At 53.0% G+C, this 12634-nt stretch overlaps 1 protein-coding gene across 2 annotated transcripts in view; it reads left to right on the top strand.

The window, feature by feature from the left end:
* The window catches only part of CUNH7orf50 (chromosome unknown C7orf50 homolog), a 103937-nt gene that overhangs the window by 89845 nt on the left and 1458 nt on the right, over positions 1-12634 (top strand). For both annotated transcript variants that reach the window (XM_005079991.4, XM_021232928.2), the window contains 2 exons: positions 8722-8912; positions 11599-11680. In XM_005079991.4, coding sequence (XP_005080048.1) covers positions 8722-8912; positions 11599-11680 — 273 coding nt within the window. The remainder of the gene's footprint in view (positions 1-8721; positions 8913-11598; positions 11681-12634) is intronic.

Below are 12634 nucleotides of genomic sequence, written 5' to 3'. Positions count from 1 at the left end.
GGAATGGAGGCAAGAGACTTGCTTTGAGTTTGAGGTTATCCTAAGCTAAAGAGAGACCAGGGTCACAAAGAAGGCTTAGCCAGTAACCACCATTGGCACCAGGCCTGAATTCGATCCCACGAACCCACATGGTAGAAGGAAAGGGCCAATTCCCTTAAATGACCCTCTGTGCTCTGAGACTCATTCCCATGGCATGTGTTCTGCCATAGGAGGTGCTCACCACCCATCCCCGCCAAAGTAAGTAAATAAACATTTACAGAAAGCCCCTGGGCCAGTACGGTGCAAACTTGATGACCTGAGTTCAATACCTGGAACCCACATAGAAATAAAAGCCGCCGGGTGGTGGTGGTGCAAGCCTTTAATCCCAGCACTGGGGAGGCAGAGGCAGGCGGATCTCTGTGAGTTCGAGGCCGGGCTGGACCGATAGCCAAAACAATACAGAGAAACCCTGTCTCGTAAAAACCAAAAGAAAAGAAAAAAGAAAAGAAAAGAAATAAAAGCCAACTACCAGTAACTCCAACCCCAGAGGATTCAGTCCCCTCTGGTCTACAGAGCGAGTTCCAGGACAGCCTCCAAAACAATACAGAGGAAGAGAAACCCTGTCTTGGAGAAAAGAAAAAAAAAAGAGGAAGCAAGAAAAGAAAAACAGCCAGATGTGGCGACAGGCACCTGTAATTCTGGCACTCGTAACTTTTGTTTAAGCGTGTGAACATGCCTACTTGTCTGTGTGTACACAATGTTCTTGCAGTGCTCACCCAAATCCCTGGAACTGGAGTTACAGACAGTTGTGAGCTGCCTAATGTGGGTTCTGGGAAGCAAACCCGGGTTCTGTGGGAGAGCAGGAAGTGATCCTAATCACTGAGCCATCTCTCCAGCCTGTAAATAAGTGTGTAAAAGAGTGAGACCCTGTCTCATACAATGCTCTTCCCCCACCCTGTTGCCCCAGGAAGAGTTCAATCCCTGGCGGTTTCTGAATGGCTATCAACTATAGTGTATTGTGAGCATCTTTTCTCTTTCTACAACTTAGTCAATGTTGGAAACCACATAGATAAAACCCTTCCCTCACGGTGTGCACCTGGCTACAGCAGGTACCTGGGACTCTGCTGTTCATTCACTGTATGCCCCACCCTGTCAGTCAAGTGGCAGCAGCTGGAAATATAGAAGCACCCAGGTCCTCAGATCGGGCCAACCGGGTCTATATTGGGAAGGTACTGAAGACAGGTCCACAGTGGGCTTCACACAGAGAAGATGCTGTCCATCCAGGCTTGAGGAAACAGGCTGGGTTGTTTTGTGTTGAGGGTGGCTGTCATGTGAGCTAGACTGGCACTTTATTACTAGGTTACATCCAAGCCGTGAGAGTTCATGTTTTAGCCTGATTCACCCTGATGAAGACAGGAAACCCATGCTGGTCTGGGGGAAGGTGCTGAGTCAAGGGTTCATTGCCCAGGTTGTCACCATCAGTCTATGGCTCAAGTGGGGTCAGCACCCCTGGGCTGCCCAGCCAATCCCAATTGTCTTAGTTAGGGTTTCTATTGCTATGTTAAAAACACAATGACCATGCTGGTCGAAGCAGCACATGCCTTTAATCCCAGCACTCAGTAGGCAGAGGCAGAGGCAGGCCGATCTCTGTGAGTTTGAGACCTGGTCTACAGAGCGAGTGCCAGGACAGCCAAAGCTACACAGAAACCCTGTCTCGAAAAACAAACAAAAACCCACAGTGACCAAAGGCAACTGGGGGGAGGGAAGAGCTTACTTCTTCATGTAACTCTCTCAGGTCACACGTGATCACAGAGGGAAGTCAGGGCAGGAACTGAAGCCGACCAGCACTGAAGCAGTGCTGCTTACTGGCTTGCTCTCCATAGCCTACCCAGTTTGCTTTCTTTTTTTTAAAAACATAACTTATTTGTTTATATTTTATTTGCACTGGTGTTTTGCCTGTGTGTATGTCCATGTGAGGGTGTCAGATCTTGGGGTTACAGACAGTTGTGAGCTGCCATGTGGTTGCTGGGAATTGAACCCGGGTCCTCTGGAAGAGCAATCAGTACTCTTAACTGCTGAGCCATCTTTCCAGCCCCCCAGTTTGCTTTCTTATAGCACTCAGGACCACCAACCTGCCCAGGGATGGCACCACCCACGGTGGGCTGGGCCCTAACAAATCAGTCACTAACAAGAGAACAAAGAGAAGGTACCCACAGACTTGCCTACAGGCCAATCTGATAGGCCATTTTCTCAATTGCTGTTCTTCCTAAATGACAAGTAACTAGCCAGGATAGCCAAAACAGAAAAGATGCTCCAGTGAACCCTCTCCTTTTATCGCTGCTATTTTCAGTTTCGTATTTTGAAATAGGGGTTTCCTGGTTGGAAAAATAGCACAGAGGATCCTGTAACTATCGCCGTGTCCCCATGGGAGCAGGATGCTGTGTGTTCTGTGCCTTGTCTGTGGCCAGCTCTGATGCCACAGCTCCCTCCCATATCTCTCCAGACAGGCCAGCCCTGCTTCCTGGCAGCCTTACAGTAGGACTTCTCAGTGCATTGTGAGTAGAGCCCAGCCTCACGACCTTGGGGGCAGACTTTCTTCTTTCATCACATGCCCTGAGGTCAGCCTTGGTGCATCTACATATTGTCTTCACTGCCAAGGTCAAGAGTCTTTGGTGTGGAAGTACAGCACTGTACCTAACCACCAACTGTAGGTCATTTCCTACTGTCCTTGTGTGAGCACCTGGCATGGCGTCTTAGCCCAATGACACTGGGACTGAGGCAGGAGGATCACTGAGTTTTCCTTATTGCCTTGTTTATTTTTCCATCCATCCATCCATCCTGTGTGTGTGTGTTTTTTTCATCCATCCATCTCGTGTGTGTGTGTGTGTGTGTGTGTGTGTGTGTGTGTGTGTGTGTGTGTAAGAGGCTTTCAGCAAGTGCTCCCTCTCCACTCCAATTTTTTTTTCTGCTTTTTTCGAGACAGGGTTTCACTGTGGTTTTGAAGGCTGTCCTGGAACTAGCTCTTGTAGACCAGACTGGTCTTGAACGCACAGAGATCCGCCTGCCTCTGCCTCCCTAGTGCTGGGATTCAAGGCTTGGGCCACCACTGTCTGGCTCCACCCTGATGTTGTAACTTGTTTTAATTTGCAAATCTTGTGCCCGGAGAAGTGTGACGCTGGTCTCCAGCGTCCTGGAACAGAAGTGAGGCGCTACGGCAGCACTCATCCCAACCACAGCCTCGCCTGTCCCTGGGTGCGGCCAGACCACATCCCCCACTGTACGTGCAGCCCCACGGTGCGGGCACCTGCGCAGCAAAGGCCACGCCTACACGTCAATTGCGCAGATTCGCCTGCGTCACTATCTAGCGTGCTGGATCTGGTTCCAGCCAAGTCCCAGGTTTGCTGTTGTGGAATCTGGGCCTCCTGCACTAACAACTCTCGGCTGCCTACCAAGCGAGGTCAGTGCGTGGCCGGGTGCGGGCTCGGGTGATGGCGCGCTCTGCAGCCACGCAAGATTGCCGGGGTGTCCCCACAGCTCTGCTCCCTGCCCCCCACCTCCACCTCCCCCCGGGCCCGCAGCCAGGACCCTGCTCGCTGCATTACGGGCCCACTAGCTTTGATATGGCTTGCCAGATTAACCCATCCACGGTGTGGACACCATGAGCTGTATGCAGAGTCCAAACCCAGAAATATTCAAATAAAAACAGCGTGTGAACTAGGAGTGGGACGAGGATAACGACAAACTTTTTTTTTTTTTTTTTTTTTTTTTTTTTGGTTTTTCGAGACAGGGTTTCTCTGTGGCTTTGGAGGTTGTCCTGGAACTCGCTTGGTAGTCCAGGCTGGTCTGGAATTTACAGAGATCCGCCTGCCTCTGCCTCCCGAGTGCTGGGATTAAAGGCGTGCGCCACCAACGGCCGGCGATAACAACAAACTTAATGAAGTCTCTGTGTAATGTTGACGCCCCTGTTGCCTGCTTCAGTAGCCTGTTTCTTCTCCCAGGGGGCAGATGTTCTTGCAGGAACTCCTGAAGTCTAGGGTGAAGGTAGTGAGGTTAGGGCCCAGAGGTGAGACTTTGCAGTCTGTGTTAACAGGCTAGAACTTGTAATGTGACCAAACCAGGAGCGGAAGGAATAGGGTCACAGGCTGCCCAGCTAACACAGGAGCCTGGTGTTTGATAGTCTTTCTGTGCGCAGTTGTAGCTATATGAACCCGTACCTTGGATGACTGTGTTACTTTGCCTAATAGACTTTTCAAACTTTAGGAGTCCGGTTTGCATTAAAATAGCAAGATCAGCACAAACTAGAAGGATCGTGTGTATGTGCGTGCTCGATTTGTGCCTCTGTATTTGTCTAGTCATCTCTGCCCTCATTGACCCAGAGCTGTCGACACATTTCTGCTGTAAAAACAGTGCAGTTTTGGATTCCTATGGAGTCGCTTTGCACAGGTAAACAAAGCTATTTGACCTTTAGAGTGTTGCTGGACCCACTGTGGCAGGAGAAATGGCCTTCCTTGGGCACAAGAAAGCTTCCATGAGCCTAATGTCACTTAGGAGTCCACTAGGCAGTTTTGCATGTGGACACAGCCACTGTACCAGAGGAGACCAAAATGAAAGGACTTGTCTGTCTACCCACAGGGTCAACCAGAACTGGAGGATGCATTGGGGCTGGGGGCTCTGGAGCCAGGAGCTCCAGGCCAGCATGGGCCAGCATGTGGGAACAGCCATAGGTGCCTGGACAGGCTAGAAAGAAGCCCACTGGAAGGGGCTGCAAAAGAGAGGCCTGAGCAGCCTCTTGAGACATTTCCTTAAAAGGGTCCTGGACTAGTGAGGAAGCAGATTGCAGCTGAAATCCAGCAAAGGAACCTGAGCCGCAACTCCAGGGAAGCAGTGTGGAGGTTCTGTGCCAGCAGGCTCTTCCTGGACCGGGAACATTCAGTTATGTGGGCAGTGGCAGTGGCAGGCTGGTCTGTATCTGCCTGCCTCCCTCATTTGCATGGAGTTCTGTCTTGCTCACCTATATAGAAAGCTGTGTGCAGCGTCCTTGTCATCTCAGAGCCCACTCTGTCACTTCAGGGTCTTGTACCGTGGGTGTCTGATCAGAGACCTCCCCGTCTCACTGGGGCCCCTTGCCCTGCCTGTTGACTACTTTCTGCCACTCCTGAGTGCACCTGGGTAGGAGCCTGGCTAGCATCATGCGTGCATGCATGTGTGTATCTCATGTACCCCTCCCCGCTCCCCCACCCAGCCCATGTGTAGGATATAGGTGGCAGGGACTGGTTGTGACCTTCAGGCAAAGGGACAGAGGGTGGCCCGCCCCTCATCCTAATCAACAAAACCTCCACTCCTGCCCTCTGTGCAGCAGTGACACAAAGTACAGACACTAGTGGCGTCTTAATCATCTTAATCTAAGCAAACCCTGAGGAGGGAAGGAAGTGAGAGAGTGAGCCTTCGTGGTACTTCCCTATGTGTGTGTCCTGTGTAACACCAGTTGAGTCTGCCATGTGTGGCCATGGTTAAAGACACCGAGTGGCCTGGCACTTAGTGTCCCTGTGTCACATCCCACATCCACCCTTGTTTTAGTAATTATCTCCAAATAAAAAGCTTCATTTAAAACACATTCCCTCTTCATTCTTCATTCTTTTGTTGTGCTCTTGTTTTTGTTTGGTTTTGCTTTTTCAGAAGAGTGTGCTCTGTGTGTGTGTGTGTGTGTGTGTGTGTGTGTGTGTGTGTGTGTGTGTGTGCATAGTTGGACAATAGTCCACCGAGGTCTGCGAACTGGAATGGGCCCTCAGGGTTGCACATTTCTGGGGGAGGGGAGGGGACTCTGTAGGGAAGTGGGAACAGACTTCCTGTGTCTACACCAGAGTCTGCTGGCCTTGCCGTCCAGCTCCTTCAGCCTCTGCAGGGCTCATGTCCCTCCCCTCAGCCATCACTGTCACCCGTAGGCCATGCATACCTACAGCATTCCCAGTGTCTGGTGAACAAGTAGAGGGTGTTAGGAGACATACAGACATTGCCTGAGTATAGGGTCGAAATATGACCTGGCACCACTCTGTCTTGTGTGAGTGGCCGGAGTCCCTGCCACTCTGTCGTGGCCCAGTGCAGCTGCTCCGCTCACATAAATGGGGTGGAGACAAGAGAGGGTCGCCCTCACCTGTGTTCATCCCTACACCTGACCTCAGTGACCCCCAAGAAGAGGACCCCACAGAGCAGTGTGGCGCCGGGCCTGGGGCCATGCAACTCACCTTTGGGAGTTTTGTTTAGTTTTGAGACCGACTTGGCTGCAGATCCCAGCCTAGCTTTGGATTCTCGATGCTCCCGAGTATTAGTTATGCTGTGTTTTGAAAAATAAAAGGGTGTCAAGCAGGGAGTGCACACTTAGCATACAGACTGATGGGCCCCGGGTCTTCCAGCTGCGGAAAGACATGCACATGGAGCCTGTCCTCAAATCCAAGAGCTCTGAGTTCTTGAGTCTTGGGGGGATAATGAGGACTTCTCTCCCAGCTCAGGCTGTGGCCGGTGCCCTGTCATGGACTTTCTGTTCTCCCTCCCACTCCCAAGTACTAGGGTAGCAGGTGAGCTCCATCTTGCCTAGTTTATGCCTAGTGTGGGAACTAGAAGCCAGTGGCCCTCATGCGTGGCAAACGCTGTACCAACTGAGCTACAGCCCCAGCTCCTGTTGACTTAATTCTGATGTGTCATTCACTTTTCATCAATTCCTGATGACACAGACAGTGACAGCAATGACTTCAATGGCTACAGGTAGGGCTCCCTCTACAGACTTCACAGAGGCCAGGATGACCTCCCTCAGAGGTCCAGTGGAGGGGCACTGGTAGGTAAGGGGGGTGACACTGAAATAGGTCCCAGGGGAGCCCTGAGATGGATTGCTGTAGTGGGAGGGCTGGGTTCGAAGAGCTGTGTGTAAGTAGCATCATGGACAGACAAGCGGCCCCATGGCGGGGTCTCTGGAGAGAGGAATCAGGGCCTGTGTAGCAGAAGTAGGAATCTATTCTTGTACTTTCTGAAGATGAGGGAAGTTGCGTAACAAGGGACTCTGATTCCCAAGCAGGGACAGGGTGGGGGACCGAAGTGTAGCTCGATGTGAACTCAGTTCCCCTGACACTTGGATTGCCTGTGGGCCAGAGCCTCATGCAGACACTTATCTGAGTGGGTTCCTGCAGTGTTTGTTAAAGGAGTCTGCTGGAGAGCGGCCTGAGCAGACCGGATTCTTTCTACCATTTTGTTCTTAGTGGCACCGGGGCTGTCTTGCACCAACTAAGTCCAGGGGCCATGACTCTCCTTCCTTGAAGGGCACATGGGGGCAGAGAACCATCAGAACTTCTAGTTTGGGTGACAGGCTCAGCCCCAGGGTCAGAAGGCAATAGCCCTAGCCAAGACCAGAATCCTGGGCCTGGGAGGTGCTGAGGTTATGCCCAGCAGACAATGGGAGGCTGATGCTTCCCAACTTCCCCAGATCATCCGTCTAACTGCCCCACTGCCCTGCCCGTTCCCTGGCTGGACCTTGGCCCTGGTGGTGCTGTGCCGCCCACGTGCCTGTAGGATCAGAGGCAGGCCTGCCACAGGGCAGTTTATACAACACTTAGACACACACACACACACAACACACACACACACAGCCTCTGGGACCTAGGCAGTAGCCAGGGAGCTGGCCAGAGCCCTTTGGAGGTGGTAGCCAAGGCAATCAGGCTCCCCTTCTACTTCCAGGGCCCCAGTTACCCCCCCCCAGGCTCTTTCCTTGTCCCCAGAGGGCTCTCAGGCACCCTCCCCACAAAGGCTCCTCAGATTAGGGCCTCTCCAGCTGAGGAGTACAGGGTGACTGTGGGGGAGGAAAGCAAGAGTTTGTCTTGGGCCGCAGGCAAAGGCTACTGTGTTGGGGGAGATGCCCTGCTGTAGTCTCTGGAGCCCCCGTTGTCCCTTCTCTGTAGACTGAGGAGGAACTGCTCTTACTTGAGCAGATGTTGGTCTCCTGTGGCAGGACTGGGTGTGGGGTTCCCAGGGAGGAGGAAGCGCTTCTGTTTGCACTATCTTGTTACTCTGTCTGTCCTGGGGGTGGGACCAGTGGCAACCTAGACTCATGGGGGAGCTCGCCCTTCCTGGAAAGGCTGGGGTAGTGTACTTGGGTCCCTCACCATGTCCCCACACCCTTTCCGGGCCGCTAGCTACATCAGAGTCAATACTGATTATGCTTTTTCCAGGAAAGATGAAGTGGGCTGACCGTGCTGGCACTGCTGAATGACTCCCAGTGCCATCCTCCGGTTTGCTGGGGGGGAGGGGGTGGCGTAGGCGTGGGCTTCCTCGGCAAGATGCCAAAAGAAGTGGCGCTCCATGAAGCCAGTGCCCCGCCACAACTGAGCTCCCAAGCGGGACTTCACTGAGAGGTGTCACTGCCAATGGAGACCATGCCAGCCCCCACCTGGGTTTTCAGAACACACTGGAGCCAGCAGACAGGACTTGCCAGAACAGGCAAGGTGTCCGTCCGTGTGACTGCTGCCCTCTGGTGGCTGCTGTGGTCACTGCACAGGGCTCAGGAAACTGAAGAGTGGAACTGTGCTTAGTCCACTGTTGGGTAGATCCAGCACCTGAACTGAATTCTCCTACCATACATACCTCCCACATATGACCGTCTTTGGAGCCTCTTGTGGACTGTGACAAGGGGTGGGCTAGCGGCACACTGTCCTGGGGCTGCATCCACACCCAGCTTGACAGCCTGTCATTGACTTTCAGGTACAGGAAGCCAGCCCTGAACTGACCCCGGAGGAGAGGAGAGTCTTGGAAAGGAAGCTGAAGAAAGAACGGAAAAAGGAAGAGAAAAAGCGGCTGCGGGAGGCTGGCATAGCTGCGGCTCAGACAGCCAAGGGTCAGACCCTGCCAGCCAAGCCCTCAGCTGCCGTTCTGGCCCTGGAGTATCTCCAAGGGTAAGCAATGCTGTGGGCTGAATCTAGAACATTCTGCCTCTGCCATGGTTCTGGGGAGAGGCTGGTCCCTTGTGGCAGGTGGGGAATGGGTGGATGGTCCAGCCCAGTCACCCCTTGACCGGTGTTGGGGAGGCCCCTGCCCTGCTTATTCAGTATCCACAGAACTGCCCTCAGCCACTTCCCCTCTGCTTTTTACCCTGTGGGCGTGTCCTGTGGCCACCGTGTGCCCAGCCTGCAGACACACCCCGATCTTGGCTGGGCTGTGTGCATGCGTATGTGAGAGCATGTGCTCGTGGAGGCCAGGGGATAGACGTGTCTGAGTTCCTGGAGCTGGAGTTCCAGGAAGAGGAGCATACGTATTCTTATCTCCTGGCTGTCATTCCAGCTCCTTCCCTGGTGGGTGTTGTTAAGGCATGACATCTGACGAAGGGCTTGTTTGGGGCCACACTTCATTATGGTGGAGAAGAGTGACACAGCCAGAGACATCATGTCCACATGTGGCAGAAAACAGAGACTCAGCAGCCTCCATGCCGGAGGCCACGCCCACAGATGGGCATGGCAGCAACCTTAGTGTCTAGAGGGGCCTGTCTCTGAGTCACGTCAGCTTTTAGGTAGATCAGAGGGACCCAGATAGAGCCTTGTGGAGAGGTGACTTTGCAGGAGCTGCAGAGGCAGGAGGCTACCCTTCACTTGTAAGCCAGGCCTCTAGCAGGAGTCCTTGTGGTTGGTCAGCTGAGCTTTCCTGGGATGAAGGGGTGTTAGAACCCATGAACTAGAGAGTGGTCTCTCATTGTGTCCAGTGTTCCTCCTGGCTCATAAAGATAACTTAGAGCAGGCAAGGGTACAGGAGAGGACATGGGTTAGAAGGAGATTTCCACCCATAGTTCATATGCCACAGGAAGCCTTGGTCCCAGAACCTTCTGCAAGATCACAGAGGACAATGGGCCTTAGTGTGGTCCCCTCCGGAAATCAGATCTGCCTTCATTGTAGGCCTTACTATGTCTCTGGCAGGACTGTGGACCAAACCCAGTGGCATTACCGCCTCTGGAATGTTGGCAGGTCCCTGTACTTCCTCCCAAGCCTGGTGTGTGCTTATACTGGCTCCTCAGGATTCTCTACCTTTGTATCAAAGACAGCACAGTGCAGCATCACTCTCCATAACCACAGAGTGTCTGGGGACACAGGGCAGACCTGGGGATGTCTTTGTTCTGTCAGATGGCCCCTGCCTTCCCATGCTGGAGTCCACTGGGCTCAGACTAACCCAGCCCTGCCATTTCAGATTTCTGGAGTGCAGCCTGAGTGGTTCTGGTCTGTCTATGACCTCTAGCCAACTTTCCCAGCCTGGAGTCCTGTCTCCACTTTGATCGTGGCTCTTTGCATCCTCCTGCTCTCGAAAAGCCATTCTCAGGAACTCAGGGTATGTGAGAGTGATGGAAGGATGCATGTGTAGGGACTTTAAAACAGGACACAAGTCAGAAAACGTATCCCTTGATTGTCCTGGGATCCTCACACAACCCGAGTTCCTCCTTGGACTTGGTTGACCCTCAAGTAGGTGGTAGGTAGAGCCCAGCTCAGTCCTGAGGTGAGTGGGAACTGTGACTTCAGTGGGCAGCCTGTGAGCCCCATGCAGCAGCTATGAGAGCAAGGGCCTGAGGTGGGAGCCTGGGCCTCCAGCTTAGGCCTTCCCTGCTGGTCCCTCTGCCCAGGAGGATGTAGAGACCTGTAGGTAGGCTGAGGGTCATGCATAGTCATTCAGGGGACTGCCAGGAAATCCCAGCTAATGATGATATACTCCAGAACCTCACAGGCCTAGGCAGAAACGTCAGTGAAGAATTAATGAACCAGAGAGCTGGAGGATCAGACTGTGGATCCCCAGAACTCACGAAAAGTGTGGAGGCCTGCCTGTAATTCCATTTTCAGGAGGTGGAGGGGATCTCCAGACCAGACTGGCTAGGGAGAATTACCATATTGGCAAACTCCAGCTTTGCCAGGCCCTGATGGCACACACCTTTAATCCCAGCACATGGGAGGCAGAGGCAGGCGGATCTAAGTGAGTTCCAGAACAGCCAGGGCTACACAGAGAAACCCTGTCTCAAACACACACACACACACACACACACACACACACACACACACAGAGAGAGAGAGAGAGACATGAAAGACTGATTGCAGTGATTCCCAACCTCAGGCCTCCACATGCACGCTCACGTGCGCGCTCGAGCGCGCACACACACACACACACACACACACACACACACACACACCATGATGTACACATGGAAATGCAAAGGAAAAAAATAATTGAGCCAGGCATGTGTCACACTTTCTGTAATTCCAGCACTTAAGAGGATGAGGCAGGGGGATGAGCCTGGCTACATAGTGAATTTGAGGCCAGCTTGGCTATTTAAGGCTGTCTCAAAAAAAAAAAAAGAATTAAAGAAACTAACTTAGAATGCTCGCTTTAAAGTAGTAAAATGGCTGAATTATAGAGTTGGGAATTGGTCCTGTATCCCTGATGTTACAAATGTAGGTACCACAGATGGTCCGAGGGAACCCACAGTAGGCGTGCTGAGGCGGCACATCCCCCTGAGCCAGACTCCACCACCACATGCTCGCAGGTGATGTGGTCTCCCAGAGCCCCTGGGACTGTCCTCCATTACCCTGAGATATTGCTCTTGGTTCGCAGGTGGGCCCAGAAGCAGGAGAGCTGGAGATTCCAGAAGACGAGGCAGACGTGGCTCCTGATGAACATGTATGATGAGGACAAGGTCTGTGCACAGTAGACAGCCAGGGCCCCTTCATGGGTGGTAGGACATTGAAGTGACAGGGCCCATGCACAGATGCTCATCTAAGCGAGGTTCCTGCATGGCAGGAACACCCAGCCAGGATACCTGCTTAGGGGCTGGGTCTCCCAAGTGGCAAGGCCTATCTTTGTATTGCAGGCAGGCAGGCATATAGATGGGGTCCTTGCACAGAGGGTAGCCCACCTAAGTGACAGGGTTCCTATACAGCAGGCAAGCCCCAGGTGAGGGACTCTGTGCACATGTAGGTTATGTGGACCCCTGCGGGCAGAGGTGCAGCCTGGGAAGGATGTCTTGTGGTCCCACACAGTGTGGTGTCTTTCCTCACCCCTCCACCCATGTTTGCCAGGACCCTTGATCCCTGTGTTGTCCTCAGTGCCACCAGCCTGTGCAAGAGTGTAGATGTGCCAGGCTCTTCTCAAGGCAGGGTTTTGTTCCTTGGGATGAGATGGAATTTGGAAGCAGAGGCCCACAGCTAAGTTAGGGCCTAAAGCTGCCCTGTGAGTGGTGAACTCCCATAAGCCCTCTGTCCTGCAGGACTTTCATACCCCTCCCCCAGGGCGGCTCCACTGCTTCCCACCAGGCAGCTCCCTTAAGTGTCTGCCTGTCATAGAGGGCTGTGCCAGTCAGCTCCCCCCACGTTCAGGCACAGGCCTGCACCTGCTATGTGGGTCTGCCCTCTGTAGAAGGGCTTCAAGTGGGTGTACTGAAAACAGATGATCTTGAAATAGAAATAGACACAAAGTCAGAAGCTGGGGCTAGGGCTCAGTGGGTACGTAGAGCGCTTGCCTAGTGGGCAAGGCCCTGGGTTCCATCTCCAGCACTGCATAAACAGGGTGTGGGGGTGCACACCTGTAATCCCAGCACTGCTGCGGAGAGCGAGAAGGATGAGGACTTTGGGGTTATCCTTGGCTACTTAGT

Source organism: Mesocricetus auratus, unplaced genomic scaffold (assembly GCF_017639785.1).
Source record: "Mesocricetus auratus isolate SY011 unplaced genomic scaffold, BCM_Maur_2.0 Super-Scaffold_100008, whole genome shotgun sequence".
NCBI classification, from domain to species: Eukaryota; Metazoa; Chordata; class Mammalia; order Rodentia; family Cricetidae; genus Mesocricetus; species Mesocricetus auratus.
This window is presented reverse-complemented; position numbering and strand designations above follow the sequence as displayed.